Source organism: Tachyglossus aculeatus (assembly GCF_015852505.1).
Source record: "Tachyglossus aculeatus isolate mTacAcu1 chromosome 12 unlocalized genomic scaffold, mTacAcu1.pri SUPER_6_unloc_2, whole genome shotgun sequence".
Lineage (NCBI taxonomy): Eukaryota > Metazoa > Chordata > Mammalia > Monotremata > Tachyglossidae > Tachyglossus > Tachyglossus aculeatus.
The window spans coordinates 5,520,139-5,539,084 of record NW_024044829.1 but is presented as its reverse complement, the minus strand read 5'-3'; the positions used below and the strand labels follow the sequence as shown (position 1 = coordinate 5,539,084).

Below are 18,946 nucleotides of genomic sequence, written 5' to 3'. Positions count from 1 at the left end.
AGCAGCGTGGCTTGGAAAGAGCATGGGCTTGGGAGTCATAGTACCTGCATTCTAATTCAGACTTCGCCACTTTGGCAAGCCGTTTAACTTCACTGTGCCTCAGTTACCTCATCTGTAAAATGGGAATTAAGACTGTGAGACCTATGTGGAACAACTTGATTACTTTGTATCTACACCAGCGCTTAGAACATAGGGCTTAGAACAGCGATTGGCACATAGTAAATACATAACAAATACTATCATTATTATTACTGTCTGTTTCCCCCTCTAGACTGTAAGATCCTTTTAAGCTGGGAACGTGTCTACCAACTCCCAAGAGCCTAGCTCCATAAGCACACAATAAGTGCTCAATAAATACCATCGGTTGATTGACTGGAATACTGTGGTTCCTTGTGTGGCTTGATTTCTCCATCTCACCCCACCTCATCTCACTTTCTAGAGGAAAACCCACTAGGTGGGCCAGGTCACTGAAAGATCTGCAGGATGTAGATGAAGGGGTACAGCATGGGAGCCACGGAGATGTTAAACACCTCTACTTCCTTAGTCAGGTCCACCCTGTCCTGGGTGGAACGTTTGATGTACATAAAGATGTAAATGATGGAGACCATGGCCATTATGGGAGGAGAAGATGGAAATGGTCTTTATCCTCTTCTGGACCGAGGGCAGTCTCAGGATGGAGGAGGCTAACAGTAGGGGAAACCGTTTAAACACTTCCAACAGGATATGGACTTCTATGCCTACTGCAGGAGCAAGACTGAGGGTTTTATTCTCTTTGGTTCCCAGTGGGCACAAGGAGAACAACTGTGAGACTACTGAAAGTATCCCCAGGGGGAAGTCTGGAGACACTACTGAACGGTAGATGCTTTGGTGGCTCTGGCTGTGAAGGTTTAATACCCAGATTGGAGACATGTACAGAGGGATGGGGCACAGCCACAGACATTCCAAACCGTTAATCCCTAGTCTAAGTAACCAAGAGGAGAATAAGCAAGATAGGGCATTGGGGATCTCCTTTCTCCCTTCTGCTATGTCCTGAGGTGTTAAGGTATTGGATTGAGTTTCTGTGGGCTCAGTGCTCCTTGCATCTCTCCCTGAATCTCAGATGCCTTGTAGAACCTCCACTCTTGCATCGAGATGCTCCCGACCAGACCAAATAGGGTGTCAGGTCTAGCAATTATTTAATCAACTGGCCAATCAGTCATTCAATGTTATTTATTGAGCACTGACTGCTCAAAGATCTCATGGCATTTGTTGAGAGCCAAGAGAGTGCAAAACAATCCATCAGTCAATCAGATGGCATTTATTGAGGGCACATAGAGTGCTAAGAAATCCATCAATCAATCAAATGGAATCTATTGACTGCCTACTGACTGAGTTCTAGGCACTGTACTAGGTGCTTGGGAGAGAACAACTAAAGACAGACACAGAGTTCCTGCTGTCCAGGCATTTCTAATATTTTGATCAAACACCTTCTAGAAAAACTAGAATAATCACAGAGTGATGATTTCCAATTAATGGGAGCCAGAGTTACAATAAGGATCAGCAGGGAAGGAGAACAAATAGGACAGATTGGAATGCTGTTTTTATGGTTTTTGGTAAGTGCTTATATTGTACCAGACACTATAGCAAGTGCTGGGGTACATACAAATTAATTAAGTTGGACACAGTCCCTGTCCCACATGGGGCTCACAGTCTTAATCTCCATTTTATAGATGAGGTAAATGAGACACGGAGATGTGAAGTGACTTCCCTAAGGTCACACAGCATACAAGTGGCAGAGCCAGGATTAGAACCCAGGTCCTTCTGACTCTCAAGCCCCTGCCATTTCCAGTAGGCTACACTGGTTCTCAAATGACTGCTCAAATGCCGGTCCAAAGAAGAATATATCACTATAATTACAATCTAATGTTTACACATGCATACGTTCTTAGATGAGAGGAAGTGGGAGTGAGAAGGGGAGAGCAAGAGGGTAGAAGTGAGGGGGGAAGTGGAGAGTGGTAGTGAAAGGGGGAAACAATAGGAGCAATAGCATAGTAGCGAGAGGTGGTGAGCCATTGGGTCCCCTTCCGCTGGCAACCAGTGACGTCAAATATCTAGGTGCAAGAACTCACTTTGCTAGCACACGGAAGGAGATTTGGAAAAAAAGAAAGACACACACACATTGCACCCGCGTTACCCCATCAGTTCCGGCCCCGACTTGCAGAGCAAACCTCGGAACATCTCTATCATATTGAGGGAAACGGCAAGATTCCCTTCTGAGTGGACGAGGACAGAAGGACTTGGGTTGCAGGAAGACACTAGGCAGGGGAGTGATTTACAGGAGGACGGGTGCGGGGGTGCACAGAGGGCTGGAAAACGTCCAGGTCGTGTTTGTCGGGAAGCAGATGAAGCATTAGGCTAATGTACAGGCACCGAGTCTCTGTGGTCGACCATTTGTGACTCCTGCTGATTTTCTTGTGCTATTTTACCATAGATGAGCCCTCACTTCCTAGAGGAAAGCCCAATCCGGTGCACCAGGGCCGTGAAGGCCTGCTTGACCTGCTCATTCGGCAGGGTGTAGATGAAGGGGTTCAGCATGGGAAGAACTGAAGTTTTGAGCACCGCCACCCCCTTGGTCAGTTCCACCCTGTACTTGGAGGACGGTTTGATGTACATCAAGATGCAACTCCCATATGTGATGAAGACCACGACCATGTAGGAGAAGCAGGTGAAAAAGTCCTTTCTCCTCTGCTAAGCGGAAGGCTGTCTCAGGATAGCACGGGCGATGGCTGTAAAAGATGCAGTAACCACAGCCAGGGTTATCGGGAGCCTACCCAAGGCCAAGAGGAAAGCCATCAGCTCCAAGAACCAGATATCCGAGCAGGAGAACTGTAGCATGGGAGAAGAAGCACAGATGAAGTGGTTGTTATTGGAGGAGCAGAAATCATGATGGAGAACGATGACTGGCAGAAAGGAGACCAGAAACCCAGCCAGCCAGGAGCAGAGGACCAGCAGGGCCCAGAAGTCCCTGCTCATGATGGCTCTGTAGTGCAGGGGCCGGCAGATGGTGACATAACAGTCGTAGGACATGGAGGCCAGGAGGAATAACTCCAGGAAGATGATGAACAGCTGAGTGAAGCAGTTGGAAAAAGAAATGGTTCCGTGTCCAGTGACGATAGTGACCAGGAATCTGGGAATGCAGACAGACGTGAAGGCGATCTCCAGTAAGGAGAAACTTCCCAGGAAGAAGTACGTGGGGGTGCAAAAGCTGGGGTCCAGCAAGGTGAGAGTGACGATGGTCAGATTCCCGGTGATGCTTAATGCGCAGGTGAGGAAAAAGGTGAAGAGGAACAGAGTCTGAAGATGGGGGTCATCGGGGAGCCCCAATTGGATGACACCTGTCACCCCCGTGTCATTTCCCATGATTGCTTTTTCTCATTGACTGGACCTGTTGATGCAGCTGAAGGGAGAGAGGAAGTGAGGGCTGGCACAGAAGCAGCCTTTGACCTAGGGGGAGAGGCCAGTAGCAGTGAACCCCTGCTCTCTCCCTTCCTTCATTCAGTCGTTTATTCATTCAATCGTATTTTTTGAGGTCTTATTGTATGCAAAGCATTGTAGTAAGCGCTTGGGAGAGTACAATATAACAATAACAAACACATTCTCTGCCCTTATTGAGGTTACTGTCATTTGCCAACACTAGCTGCAAAGTACAAGTGCTGTGTCTCCCCCGTTCTAGACTGTGAGCTCGTTGTTGGGTACGGATTGTCTCCATTTGTTGCCGAATTGTACTTTCCAAGCGTTCAGTACAGTACTCTGCATACAGGAAGCGCTCAATAAATACGATTGAATGAGTGAAGTTCGCAAACATTAGGAGGCGACAGTGTCTTTGAGATATCGACCTCATCAGCCTCTTTTCTGATCTTAGTGTCCTTAGTTTCAACCTCTCCTTTGCCGTCACTTTTCTCTGAATTAATCCCTTTCCCTACAATCTCCCCCGCTAGACTGTTAATCCTTGAGGGCAGGGATTATTATGGTACCTCCTACACACTTGCCATGAGTCAGGCACTGTGCTAACCGCTGGGTAGATACAGGCTAATCAGGTTGGACACGGTCCATGTGCCAGTGGAGCTCATAGTCTTAATTCCCATTTTACAGATGAGGTACCCGAGGCACAGAGAAGTTAAATGACTTGTCCAAGGTCACAAAACAAAGAAGTGGCCGAACCGGGATTGGACCCAGGTCCTTCTGACTCCCAGGTCCGGACTCTACTAACTCTGCTTTACTCTCCCAAGAGCTCGGAAACGTGTTCTGCACCAATCAACTAGGTGCTTAGTCAATTCTATGGCTTGATTGATAATTTAAGAGTAGGTTCTAAATTAGTGTTATTGATTAATGAATTTACTGTTAGGCTGATGAGTGCACCGACAGAACATTCAGATCTATTACCGGCAGAACGTAGGAAAGGGAAAATCTTTCTCGTGTCAAAGACCACACAATTTTCCCACTCTCTCTGATGGCTTTCTCAGGCCTTTGACTTGGCATGCAGAGACAGAAGAGAATTTTGTGTTTCAGTCTAGTTCCACCTCTTGTACACACAGAAGCAACCTCTACCTCACCTAACTAAAGTCTCAGCATGGTGGTGGTAATGGAGGGGCGGGGAGAATCTCCCCCTGGTTCTTCCAGGGGAGAACTCTATATTACTCCCTCACAGAGACCTCCGCTCTCTCGACCCTATCCAGCTTTCTCAGCGCATCACCCTCAACTTCGCCTCCTTATCCTCTCTACCCACTCTTGATGGGCACTCTTGCGGAAAGAGCATGGGCTTTGGTGTCAGAGGTGATGGGCTCAAATCCCGGCTCTGCCAATTGTCAGCTGTGTGACTTTGGGCGAGTCACTTAACTTCTCTGTGCCTCAGTTACCTCATCTGTAAAATGGGGATTAAGATCGTGAGCCCCACGTGGGACACCCTGATCACCTTGTATCTCCCCCAGCGATTAGAACAGTGCTTTGCACATAGTAAGCGCTTAACAAATACCATCAGTATTATTACAAATACCATCAGTATTATTATTATTACAGTAAGCGCTTAACAAATGCAATTATTGTTATAATTATTATTATCATTGATGAACAGATTGCTGCTGTCAACTCCACCCTCTCTACTCTACTCAACTCGCTCGCTCCCCTTTCCCTTCACCACTCCCCTTTCCCTTCACTGCCACTCTCCCCCACCTTCGCTCTTGTGCTCGAGCTGCTGAACGCTGATGAAGAAAGTCTAAATACCATGCCAACCTTGTTCACTGCAAATTTATCCTTTCCTGCCTTAATTCTGCCCTCTCCTCTGCCAGGTAAAGCTATTTGTCTTCCCTTACTGACACCCATGCCCATCAACCCTATCAGTTATTCCGAACACTTAACTCGGTTCTCAGGCCCCCTGTTCCTCCGACTCCTCCATCCCTCACCCACAAAGATCTGGCCACTTACTTCATTAGAAAAATTAACAGCATCAGGTCTGTGTTCCCCAAGGTCATCCCTTCCCCTTCTCCATTTCCGCCACAAATCTCTCCTCTATTTTCCCATCCTTCCCAGCAGTATCTTTAGATGAGATCTCCCCCTAACTCTCAAGTGTCACCCCATCCTCCTGTGCTTCGGACCTCATTCCCTCTCATCTTACAAAACTCTTACCCCTTCCCTCCTCCCCTCCTCACAATTCATCTTCAACCGCTTACTCTCCAACGGTTACTTCCCCTCTACCTCCAAATATACCCACGTCTCCCCCTCCTAAAATAAAATCTCTTGACCCGACCTCCCCTTCCATTTATAGCCCTATCTCTCTCCTACCCTTCCTTTCCAAACTCCTAGAAAGAGTCGTCTACATTCGCTGCCTCGAATCCCTCAACTCCAACTCTCTCCTAGACCCCCTCCAATCTGGCTTCCGTCCCCTCCACACCACTGAAACCGCCCTCTCAAAGGTCACCAATGACCTCCTTCTTGTCAAATCCAACGGCCCCCACTCTATCCTAATCCTCCTCGACCTCCCAGCTGCCTTCGGCACTGTGGACCATCACTTTCTGTTCAACACGTTATCCAACCTTGGCTTCACGGACTCCGTCCTCTCCAAAATCACCTCTTATCTTTCTGGCCGTACATTCTGAGTCTCCTTCGCAGGCTCCTCCTCTCCCTCCCATCCCCTTACTCAAGGGTCAGTTCTTGGTCCCCTTTTTTTCTCCATCTATACTCACTCCCTTGGTGAACTGACTCGCTCCCATGGCTTCAGCTATTATCTCTACACAGATGACACCCAAATATACATTTTCTTCTCTGTTCTCTCTGCCTCCCTCTAGGCTCGTGTCTCCTCCCGCCTTCAGGACATTTCCACCTGGATGTCCGCCTGCCACCTAAAGCTCATTATGCCCATGACTGAGCTCTTTATCTTCCCTACCAAATCCTGTCCTCTCCCTGACTTTCCCATCACAGTAGACGGCACTACCATCCTTCCCGTCTCACAAGCCCGCAACCTTGGTGTCATGTTTGACTCTGCTCTCTCATTCACCCCACACATCCAATCCATTACCAAAACCTGCCGGTCTCACCTTCACAACATCGCCAAGATCATTCTTTTCCTCTCCACCCAAACGGCTACTTGGAAGTTTAATTGCTCATCCTATCCCGACTGGATTACTGCATCAGCCTCCGTTCTGTTCTCCCATTCTCCTGTCTGTCCCTGCGTCAGTCTATTCTTCCCTCTGCTGCTCGGATTATCTTTTTACAGAAATGCTCTAGGCTTTTCTCCAGTGGTTGCCTATCAACCTTCGCATGAAGCAAAAACTTCTCACTACCGTCTTCAAATCTCTCCATCACCTCTCCCCCTCCTACCCCACCTCCTTTCTCTCCTTCCTCATCTCCCTTCTCTCCTTCTACAGCCCAGCTCGCATACTCCGCTCCTCTACCACTAACCTCCTCACTATGACTCGTTCACCTCGTAATCGGGATTGATCATGGTTTGTCCGGATAAAGGAGTCCTATTCACTAAGCAGGGAGGCGAGAGACTCTGAAGACCGAAAGTCATGCTGGCTTTATCTGTTCTGTTCGCGATGGGATCTGGAGAAACGGCGGCGAGGAGCCACAGCTGAGCTGCTGGAAGCCGTGCTCAGGAGCACTAATAGATCTATGCCTCTAACCACTATGGCAGGCGACAGAGACTGGGGATATTCAGAAGCAGAACGGAGAGCAGAAACAGATGTTCAGAGCATAGACGCGAGGAGTGGGCTTTGGGGACTCAGCCTGGAGACCCCTGGTTAGGTTCTTCCCCTCGGACGGGCAGAGACACTGGGTTTATCTTTGGTAGGGAGTGGGGAGGGGGGCACTTCCGAGAGCCCAAATTAGCCCCAGAAAAATTTCCAGGAAATGGGCATGTTTTCCATCCTTTCCATTCCCTTCCATTTTCTCCGCTGTTAAGCAGGTAGTACTCTCCAAAGTGACAGTATGATTTCCATCAGAATTTTGGGTCACACCTAGCACTTCTTTTCTGTGATACTACCTAGAGTATCACGAAAACATCTTCATGTCGCTATCTAGAGTACCACTGTGGTATTCCTGTCTCTCTGATTCCACATTCTCAGGTGCTGGATCTAGAAGCAGGGGGCATGGGAATGGTCCAAGGTGCTGAGATATATATGGCTTGAGAGTCAGAAAACACAGATGTCCACCTCTATCGAACAATCGTTTTTATTGAGCACTCACTGTGAGCAGAACACTGTACTAAGGGCTTGGGAGAGTACAACACGACAATATAATAGACACATTCCTTGCCCACAAAGAGCTTACAGTCTAGAGGGGGGATGGATATTAATATGAATAAATTCCAAGTATAGACATAGTGCTGTGCTACGGTGCTTGGAGGGGTGTGGGGAACAAAAAGAGTAAGTCAGGATACTGTAGAAGGCGGGGGGATAAGAGGAAATGAGGGTTTAGTTAGGGAAGGTCCCTTTGAGGAGATATGCCTTCAATAAGGCTTTGAAGATGATGAGTAATTTTCTGTCGATTATGAAAAGAGAGGGCGTTCCAGGCTAGAAGTAGGACGTGGACGAGAGGTCAGCGGCGGGATAGGTAAGATCAAAGTATAGTGAGTACATTGGCAATAGAGGAGCCAAGTGTGCGGGCTGGGTTGTAGTAAGAGAGTAATGAGGTAAGACATGCATTTATACATACATACGCAGACATAATTCTTTTCTTTTCCTTCCTTGCTCCCTGTTGCTTTTCCCATGGCCTCTGAGTGACTGGAGAAAGGGAGATTCGTCACTGCCCAGGATCATTCATTACACAGCATCAGCTCTGATAACTCTTAGCAGCCTTCAAGTTTGAAGACAGGAAGGAGATATTAAAAAAGATACGGTAATTACATTTGTTTTTTTCAAAGGTTCACTTTTCCTGTGAAGAGCAGTGATATCATGATTCTCTTCGCAGAGCAGTTACTCGTTCCTGTTACAGAAACGAAGAAGGTAACACTGTTCCACCAAGGCAGAATCACGAATTCTGGTAACATTATCTGCGATCATCACATGGTGCTGATCAGGATTAACCTCTTCCCTTCAATATAGACTGTGAGCCCCATGTGAGACAGGGACCTGATAAACTTGTATCTGCCCCATTGTTTTAAACAGTGCTTTTTAAATTTATTAATTACTCTCTCCCCCTCAGACTGTAAACTCGTAGTGGGCAGTGACTGTGTTTGTTTATTGTTGCATTGCACTCTTCCAAGCGTTTAGTACAGTGCTCTGCACACAGTACGTGCTCAATAAATATGATTAACTGACTGACTGACTAATTCACACATAGGAAGTGCTTGCTTATCAAATGCCATAAGAAAAAAGATAGATTACATTCCGAGGGCCTTAGAGGTTACTTAACCCCATTTTACCTTTATCTGGGATCCATCATGGTGAAGGTGGGGATTGAAAAATGGTTTGGAGGAGAAGGAGTGTTATTAGCTGCCATAGGTGGAGAAGACAGTCGATTATCTAGGTTTTTGTCCCAACTCTGTCAGTGGTCTTTTGATCACCGCGGGGCAAGTCATTCAAACATGAATCACAGTCACACTCACAAAACGTACAAGTACACGACTAAAAAAGACATGCGTAAGGTAGTGAAAGTGGCTAATGGGGCATCTCAACCAAGAAAGGGCGCTATGAATCAAGGAAGGCTTCTTGGAGGAAGTAGCATTTGGCTTTGAAGGAAGATTCCTATATGTTCTGGCTGAGGGAAGAGGGCACGGTGTTTTCTGGAGCTGGAAGGAGTAGGTTATGGAATATTGCAGGATCGCCAGCGAGATCAAGTGATTATGGTATAGGAGGCTTGGTAGAAGAGATTGGATTGGTATCGGGGAGTTAGCAGGATGAGAATCCTAAAGCCAACAGACAGGGTTCTCATTTGATGTGAGTAGAAATGGGTTGGTGAGAAACATGTGACATTCTCAGCCCACAAGGAGCTTTCACTCTAAAGGTTGAGATAGAAATAATGTATATTCATAAAAGGAGTGCTCAGAACAGGTTACTGAGTGTTCAGTGAGATTCCCTGCTCCACCACCTGCCTGCTGTGTGACCTTGGGAAAGTCACTTCACTTTTCTTTGCCTTGGTTCCCTTATCTGTAAAACGGGGATTAAGACTGTGAGCCCTACGTAGGACTGTGTCGAATCCGACTATTTTGTATCTACCCCAGCGCTTAGAACTATACCTGGCACATAATAAGCGCTCAACAAATACCATAATAATAATTCATTAATAATGATTCATTCATTCTACTACTTCTGCTATTACATCTTCTGCTACTATTACTACCATATCTACTATGACTACTTCTATTAGTACTACTACTTCTGCTACTACTGCTGATTTTCTATTATTACATTTATTGCTGCTACAACTATCAATCAGTCACTCAGTCAATGGTATTTATTGAACACTTCCTGTGTGCAAAGCACTGTACAATGCACTTGGGAGAGTACAATACAGTAGAGTAGGTAGTTACTATCTTTGCCTACAAGGAGCTTATAGTCTAAAGAGGGAGACAGACGCTAAATTAATTTTCAGATGGTTATGTACATGAGTGTTGTGACACTGAAAAAGTGATGAATGTCAAAGTGCTTATGGTATACAGATCCAAGTCCGTAGGTGACACAGAAAGGACAGCTTAGTCAGGAAAGGGGTTTTGGAGGAGATATGATTTAGTAGTGCTTTGAAGGCACAGCTCCTCCAAGAGGCCTTCCCTGGTTAACCCTCCTTTCCCCTCTCTCAGTTCTTTCTGCTTCGCCCTGACTTGCTCCCTGTATTCATCCTCATCCCAGAACCACAGCATTCATGTATATATCAGTAATTTATTTATTTGTATCGAAGTCTGCCTCCCCCTCTGGACTGTAAACTCTTCTTGGGCAGGGAATGTGTGTGTCAATTTTTCAATGTACTCTCCCAAGAGCTTAATACAGGGCTCTGCACGAGGTAAGCTCTCATTAAATATGATTGAGTGAATGAAAGAATGATTGAATGAAGGAAGTGGAGGTAGCTGTGTCCTGTCAGATATGAAGGGGGAGGAAATTCCAAGCCAGAGGGAGGAGGTGGGCAAGAGGTCTGTGGTGAGAAAGAAGGGCTTGAGGAACAATGGGTAGGCTGGTATTAAAGAAGCTAAGGGTGTGGGTTGGGTTGCAGTAGCAGATGAGGGAGGTAAGGTATAAGGGGGAGAGCTGGCTAAGTATCTTAAAGCCTATAGTTAGGTTTTTTTTATTTGATTCACAGATAGATACCCAGCAATTACAGGTTTTTGAGGAGAGGGGACATATCGAGTGAGCCTTTCTTAAGAAAAATGATCAGGGCAACAGAGTGAAATTGGGAATGAAGATAGGCGAGACAGAGAATCACTGCTACTACTACTACTACTACTACTACTACTACTACTACTACTATTTATTCATTTATTTATTCATTCATTCATTCGTTTGTTCAATTGTATTTATTGAGCGCTTACTGTGAACAGAGCACTGTACTAAGCGCTTCAGAAAGTACAATACAACAATAACGAGTGACAATCTCTGCCCACAATGAGCTCGCAGTCTGAGGTGGGGGGAGGCAGGCATCAATACAAAAAAAAATTAAAGATATATACATAAGTGCTGTGGAGCTGGAAGAGGAGGGAAGAGCAAGAGACCAAGTCATGGTGACCTAGAAGGGAACGGATGATGAGGAAAAGTCGGACTTTGCCTGCGAAGGCCTCTTGGAGGAAATGTACCTTCAGTAATATTTTGAGGAGGTGGGTGGAGAGTAATTGTCTGGCAAATTTGAGGAGGGAGGGCGTTCCAAGCCAGAGGCAGGATGTGGGCTAGGGGTCGGCAGCGAGACAGGTGATATCAAGGCATAGTGTGAAGGTTAGCACTAGAGGAACGAAGCGTGAGGGCTGGATTATAGAAAGAGAGAAGTGAGATTAGGTAGGAGGGGGGAAGGTGCTTTAAAACCCATGGAGAGGAATTTTTGTTTGATACAGAGGTGGATAAGCAATGGGTAGGGTTTTTTGACGATAGGGGTGATGTGTCCAGAACATTTTTGTAGAAAAATGATCCAACAGCAAGGTGAAGTATGGACTGGAGTGGGGAGTGATAGGAGTCTGGATGTCAGCATGGAGAGACTGATGCAGTAATCCAGGCAGGATAGGATGAGCGATTGTATTAACGTGGTAGCAGTATGGATGGAGAGGAAACTGCGGGTTTTAGCGATGCTGTGAAAGTGGGATATCAGGATTTCGTGACGGACTGAATTTGTGGGTTGAATGAGAGAGAGGAGTCAAGGATAACGCCAAGGTAAGGGGCTTGTGAGACAGCAAGGATGGTGGTGCGATCCACAGTGATGGGAGAGTACTACTACTACTATTACTACTACTACTACTACTTCTACTACTACTACTACCACTACTGATGCTGCTGCTGCTGCTGCTACTATTACTACTACTACTACTACTACTACTACTACTACTACTACTACTACTACTACTACTACTACTATTACTGTTCTGAACCCCATGCGGGACAGAGACTCTTTCCAACCCAATATTCCTATGTCCACCACAGAGCTCAGTGCAGTACCTGACACATAGTAAGAACTTAACAAATACCGCAATTCTTATTCTACTACTCATACGATCACAACTAGCTCCAAATCTACATCTCTGCCACTGCTCTCACTCCCTCGCTTCAGGCTCGTGTATCCTCCTGCCTTCAGGACATCTCCACCTGGATGTCTGTCCGCCATCTAAAACTCAATATGTTCAAGACTGAACTCATCTTCCCTCCCAAACCCTGCCCTCTCCCTGACTTTCCCGTCACTGTAGATGGCACTAAGATCCTTCCTGTCTCGCAAGCCCGCAACCTTGGTGTCATCCTCTACTCCGCTCTCTCGTTCACCCCACACATCTAATCCGTCACCAAAACCTACCAGTCTCACCTCCGCAACATCGCCAAGATCCGCCCTTTCCTCTCCATCCAAACTGCTACTTTACTGGTTAAATCTCTCATCCTACCCCGACCGGATTACTGCATCAGCCTCCTCTCTGATCTCCCATCCTCCTGTCTCTCCCCACTTCAGTCTATACTTCATTCAGCTGTCCGGATCATCTTTGTGCAGAAACGCTCTGGGCATGTTACTCCCCTTCTCAAAAATCTCCAGTGGCTGCCAATCAACCTATGAATCAAGCAAAAACTTCTCACTCTCGGCTTCAAGGCTCTCCATCACCTCGCCCCCTCCTACCTCACCTCCCTTCTCTCCTTCAGCAGCCCAGCCCGCACCCTCCGCTCCTCTGCCGCTTACATCCTCACTGTAACTCGTTCTCGCCTGTCCTGCCATCGACCCCCGGCCCTCGTCCTTCCCCTGGCCTGGAATGCCCCCCACTCCACACATCCGCAAAGCTAGCTCTCTTCCTCCCTTCAAATCCCTACTGAGAGCTCATCTCCTCAAGGAGGCCTTCCCAACCTGAACCCCCTTTTTCTTCTCCTCCTCCCCATCCCCCTCCCTACCTCCTTTCCCTCCCCACAACACTTGTATACATATTTGTACAGATTTGTTACTCTATTTATTTTACTTGTACATATTTACTGTTCTATTTTGTTAATGATGTGCATATAGCTTTAATTCTATTTGCTCTGACGCTTTTGACACCTGTCTGCATGTTTTATTTTGTTGTCTGCCTTGCCCTCCTAGACTGTGAGCCCGTTGTTGGGAAGGACCGTCATTATATATGACTTGTAGTTCCCAAGTGTTTAGTACAGTGCTCTGCACACAGTAAGCACTCAATAAATACGATTGAATAGATGAATGAATAAAGTTACTATGGAAAGGGATGGGGTACGTCTAGTGGACAAAGTGGTGGGCGGCTCAGACTTGGGAATGGAAATAGAAAAAGATAATGAGGAAACAAGACCTGAGTAGGGAGCTGTAATTGCATCCTCACTAAGGAAGGTTTTAGCCATTCAATTTCACTTCATGTTACAGAATCACAAACAAGTGTCTGAAGCCTCTTATTTCTTCTAAAATAAAATCACCCTCTTGGCTACGTCCTCGATGGCCTGATTCACCTGCTGGTTTCGTAGGCTGTAGGGGCCAAGGAGGTGTTTTGCACCCCCACCTTCTTGGTGAAGTCTAAACCTTCCTTGGGTGATGGCTTGATGTACATGAATATGCAGCTCTTGTAAGAGAGGGAGATGACGATCATGTGGGAGGAGCCGGTGGAAAAGGGTTTTTTTCTTTTGGAGAGCAGTCTCAGTATGGTGCGAAGTAAAGAGCTTAATAAATGCCATTATTATTATTAGTAGAAGTATTATTATTATTGTTATTGTGGCTTTTTAGGACACACCAAGTAGTGCCAAAGTTACCAGGAGTGGCCCCACTGCTACTATAAAATTCATCCATTCTAACAATTGCGTATCGTCATATCCTCACTGGGGGAGTACGATTGGTTATTCAGAGTAGCCAATGGAGAATCAGAGCCCCAAACACAGAGGTAGGGAGTGACAGATTGGCAAACTCAGTTAATGTCTGGAGACTAGAAGCAGTGGGCTCACAGTCTAGAAGCAGGGCGACGGGCATGCAAACAAGTAAACAAGCATCAATAGCATCAATACAAATTCATCGAATTACAGATATATGCACGTCATTAATATGAATAAATAGAATTATAAATATGTACAAATATACATAAGTACTATAGCCGGAGTTGGGGGGTAGAACAAAGGGAGCCAGTCGGGGCGATGGGGAGGGGAGGGGGAGCAGAGGAAAGGGGGCTTAGTCTAGGATCAGCTGTATGCACCCCAGCACATAGCTCAGGGGCTGGTACAAAGTAAGTGCATAACCAGTACGTTAAAAAAAGTCCTCACTGGCCTCTGGAAGCATTCAACCTCCTGCTAGCTGGGTCTACAAAAACATGCATAACCGTAGAGGTGATGCAAAAGTGCTGAAGAGGTAATTTAATCAATCGTTCGATCTTCAGTATTTACTGAGCTCCTAAGGTGTGCAGAGTCCTAAGCTAAGATCTTTCAGAGAGAACGATAGAGTAACAAGACATGAAGCATCTCCTAAGTACAGAGGGGTGAAAAGGACACTAAAGTTTTAGAAAGAAGGCAGAAGAAAAAATAAGTGCTTAAGTAACAGGGAATGTAAAAGAAAATCAATCAGTGGTATTTATTGAGTGCTTTTATTTGCAGAACAACGTACTAAGGGCTTGGGTAGGGAGTACAATGTGATAGAATTAGCGAACACGTTCCCTGATAATAATGAGTTTAAGAAATCTATAGAAAAGCAAAGGGAGTTCGTGGGCGTGCTCTGGAGAGAAGAGAAATGAATGGGCAAAAGTTCTGGGTGATGATGATGATGATAATGATTTTGGTATTTGTTAAGTGTTTACTATGTGTCAAACACTGTTCTAAGCACTTGGGTAGATACAAAGTCATCAGGTTGTCCCACGTGGGGCTCACAGTCTTAATCTCCATTTTATGAGGTAACTGAGGCATAGCGAAGTTAGGTGGCTTGCCCCAGGCCACACAGCAGACAAGTGGCAGAGACGGGATTATAACTCATGTCCTTTGACTCCCAGACCAGTGTTCTTTACCCTAAACAAGATGCTTCTCAGCGTGGAATGGGATGAGATTTCAAAAGGATTTTGAAGATGGGGAGAGCAAAGGCCTGGTGGAGTTATCGATCAATCAATCAATAAACAGTCTTTATCGAGTGCTTACTGAGTTCAGAGCACAGAGCTACACACTTGGGAGAGTAAATATAACAGAGTTGGTAGGACTGATCCCTGCCCACGATGAGCTTACCGTCTATAGAGTAGACAGTCGTGGATATAAATAAATAAATGATGGATATAGACGTTAAGTGCTGTGGGACCGATGAAGGGTGAGTAAAAGGAGCAACTCCAAGCGAAAGAGTGATACAGAAGGGAGTGGATTGAACGGTGAGGAAGTTCCTGACAGGAGGAATGGCAAGTGTTATGATCTGGATGACTGTTACAGCCTCTGTGATCCGGCACTATCCTCCCTGCTCAGGGATCAGAAATGGTATTTGTTAAGCGCTTACGGTGTGTTGAACAATCTTCTAGGTGCTGGGGTAGATACAAATGAATTAGGTTGGACACGGTAGTTGTCCCGTATGGGGCTTACTGTCTATATAGGAGGTAGAACAGAAGAACCGAGGCACAGAAAATCGAAATAAATTGCCCAAGGTCATACAGCACACAAGTGGAGGTGCTGAAATTATAACCCAGGTCCTCTGACTCCCAGGCCCGTGATCTATCCATGAGGCCATGCTGCTTCTCACTCCTCAACTTTACTGACTTCATCCTTCACCCCACCTTCTCACCAATTTGGATGCAGCCTTGATCTTGTCATGCCTAATCACTGTACATGTTTCCTGTTACTCTCTTCCATCCACAAGGAATTGAGTTTGCTACATTCCGGGTATCAGCAATAAATTATAAGTGTAATCATCAATCGGTCAGTCAATCAAAGGAGTTTGTTTAGCGCTTTTTAACAATAATAATAATAATAATAGTAATGTTGATATTTGTTAAGCGCTTACTATATACCAAACACAGTTCTAAGCACTGGGTCATCAAGATCATCAGGTTGTCCCACGTGGGGCTCAAAGTATTCATCAATTTTACAGATGAGGTAGCTGAGGCACAGAGAAGTTAAGTTACTTGCCCAAAGTCACACAGCTGACAAGTGGCAGAGCCATCATTAGAACCCACGACCTCTGACTCCCAAGCCCCATTTCTTCTCACTGAGCCAAGCTGCTTCTCTAATTATGATTATAATTATTATTAATTTAATCTCCTCCACTTCTTTGCTGTGTGACCTTGAGCAATTCACTTCACTTTTTTGTGCGTCTCTTCTACAACTACACTCCAGCTCACACTCTTTAGTCCCTTGTAATGATAATAACTGTAACATTTCTTAAGCACTTATTATGTATATAGGGAAGCAGAGTGACTCAGTGGAAAGAGCACGGGCTTGGGAGTCAGAGGTCATGGCTCTGCCACTTTTCAGCTGTGGGACTTTGAGCAAGTCACTTTACTCCTCTGGGCCTCAGTTAGTGCATATGTAAAATGTGGATTAAGACTGTGAGCCCCATGTGGGACAACCTGATTATCTTGTATCTACCCAAGTGCTTAGAACAGCGCTTGGCACAGAGTAAGTGCTTAACAAATACCAAAATTAAAATTATTAATTATTACCAGCCACTGCATTGTGTTGGGGTGGATACAAGCCAACTGGGTTATATTCATTCATCATTCAATCGCATTTATTGAGCGCTTACTGTGTGCCGAGCACTGTACTAACCGCTTGGGAAGTACAAGTTGGCAACATTTAGTGAGGGCCCCTACCCAACAATGGGCTTACAGTCTAAAAGGGGGAGACAGACAATAAAACAAAATATGTGCTCAGGTGTCAGGTCATCAGACTAAATAGAAGTAAAGCTAGATGCACATCATTGACCAAATAAATAGAATAGCAAATATGTACAAGTAGAAGAAATAGAGTAAAAAGTCTGTACAAACATATATACCAGTGCTGTGGGGAGGGGAAGGAGGTAGGGCGGGGGGATGGGGAGGGTGAGAGGAAAAAAGGGCTCAATCTGGGAAGGCCTCCTGGAGGAGTTGAGCTCTCAGTAGGGCTTTGAAGGGAGGAAAAGAGCTATCTTGGAGGATGTCCGGAGGGAGGGCATTCCAGGCCAGGAGGAGGACGTGGGCCGGGGGTCAATGGTAGGACAGGCGAGAACGAGGTACAGTGAGGAGGTTAGTGACAGGGGAGTGGAGGGTTTGGGCTGGGCTGTAGGAGAGAAGGGAGGCTGTAGGAGAGAAGGGAGGTGAGGTAGGAGGGGGCGAAGTGATGAAGAGCCTTGAAGCCAAGAGTGAGGAGTTTTTGCTTGATGCGTAGGTTGACTGGTAGCCACTGGAGATTTTTGAGGAGGGGAGTAACATGACCAGAGCGTTTCTGCACAAAGATGATCTGGGCAGCAGAGTGAAGTACAACCTGAAGTGGGGAGAGACAGCAGGATGGGAGTTTAGAGAGGAGGCTGATGCAGTATTCCATTCGGGATACGGTGAGAGATTGAACCAGCAAGGTAGCGGTTTGGATGGAGAGGAAAGGGAGGATCTTGGCGATGTTGCGGAGGTGAGACCGGAAGGTTTGGGTGACAGATTGGATGTGAGGGGTGAACGAGAGAGCGGAGTCTAGGATGATACCAAGGTTGCGGGCTAGTGAGACGGGAAGGATGGTAGTGTTGCCTACAGTGACGGGAAAGTCAGGGAGTGGGAAGGATTTGGGAGGGAAGATAAGGAGTTTAGTCTTGGACATACTGAATTTTAGATGGCGGACAGACATCCAGATGGAGATGTCCTGAAGGTAGGAGGAGAAACGAGCCTGAAGGGAGGGAGAGAGAGCAGGGGCAGAGATGTAGATTTGTGTGCCATCAGCGTAGAGATGATAGTTGAAGCCGTGGGAGCGAATGATTTCACAAAGGGACTGAGTGTAGGTACAGAACAGAAGGGGACAAAGAACTGACCCTTGAGGAAACCCTATAGTAACGGAATGGGAGGGGGAGGAGGAACCTGAAAAGGAGACTGAGAATTGATGGCCGGAGAGTTAAGAGGAGAACCGGAAGGGGACAGAATCTGTGAAGCCAAGGTTGGATAGCGTGTTGAGGAGAAGGGAGTGGTCCACAGTGTCGAAGGCAGCTGAGAGTTCGAGGAAGGTTAGGATAGAGTAGGAGCCGTTGGATGTGGCAAGAAGAAGGTCATTGGTGACCTTTGAGAGGGTAGTTTCAGTGGAATGTATGGGACGGAAGCCAGATTGGAGGGGGTCAAGGAGAGAGTTGACGTTGAGGAATTCGAGGCAGCGGGTGTAGAGGGCTCGTTCAAGCATATTGGAAAGGAATTGTAGGAGGGAGATAGGGCCATTACTAGAAGGGCCGGTGGGGTCAAGAGAGGTTTTTTTTAGGTTGGGGTAGTCGTTGGAATGTTTGAAGGCAGAGTGGAAGGAGCCAGTAGATAGTGAGTGGTTGAAGATGGAAGTTAAGGAGGGGAGGAGGGGAGCGTAGAGAGATTTCATAAGATCAGAGGGAATGGGGTCAGAAGCACAGATGGCTGGAGTAGCACTTGAGAGGAGGGAGGAGATGTCATCTGGGGATGCTGCTGGGAAGAATGGGAGAGTAGCGCAGAGGGTTGAGAGCAGGGGAGTTGGGAGAGCAGGGGAGTTGGAGAAGAGGGGAGTGGCTTTGGGGAGCTCAGACCTGATGTAGTTACTTTTACTAATTAAGTAGGAGACCAGATTATTTGGGGTGAGGGAAGGAGGAGGGGGAGGAACAGGGGGTCTGAGAAGGGAGTTAAAAGTACGGAAGAGCTGACGGGGATGATGGGCATGGATGTCAATAAGGG

At 46.4% G+C, this 18,946-nt stretch overlaps 1 protein-coding gene across 1 annotated transcript; it reads right to left on the bottom strand.

Annotated features, from left to right (window-relative positions):
• Positions 1 to 2,169: 2,169 nt before the first annotated feature.
• LOC119921293 (olfactory receptor 6C75-like) lies at positions 2,170 to 3,399 on the bottom strand. Its single transcript, XM_038741596.1, has 2 exons — positions 2,811 to 3,399; positions 2,170 to 2,294 (listed from the first exon to the last, which is right to left on the bottom strand). Exons 1-2 carry the CDS (start codon positions 3,397 to 3,399, stop codon positions 2,170 to 2,172), a joined length of 714 nt encoding a protein of 237 aa, XP_038597524.1.
• Positions 3,400 to 18,946: the final 15,547 nt, after the last annotated feature.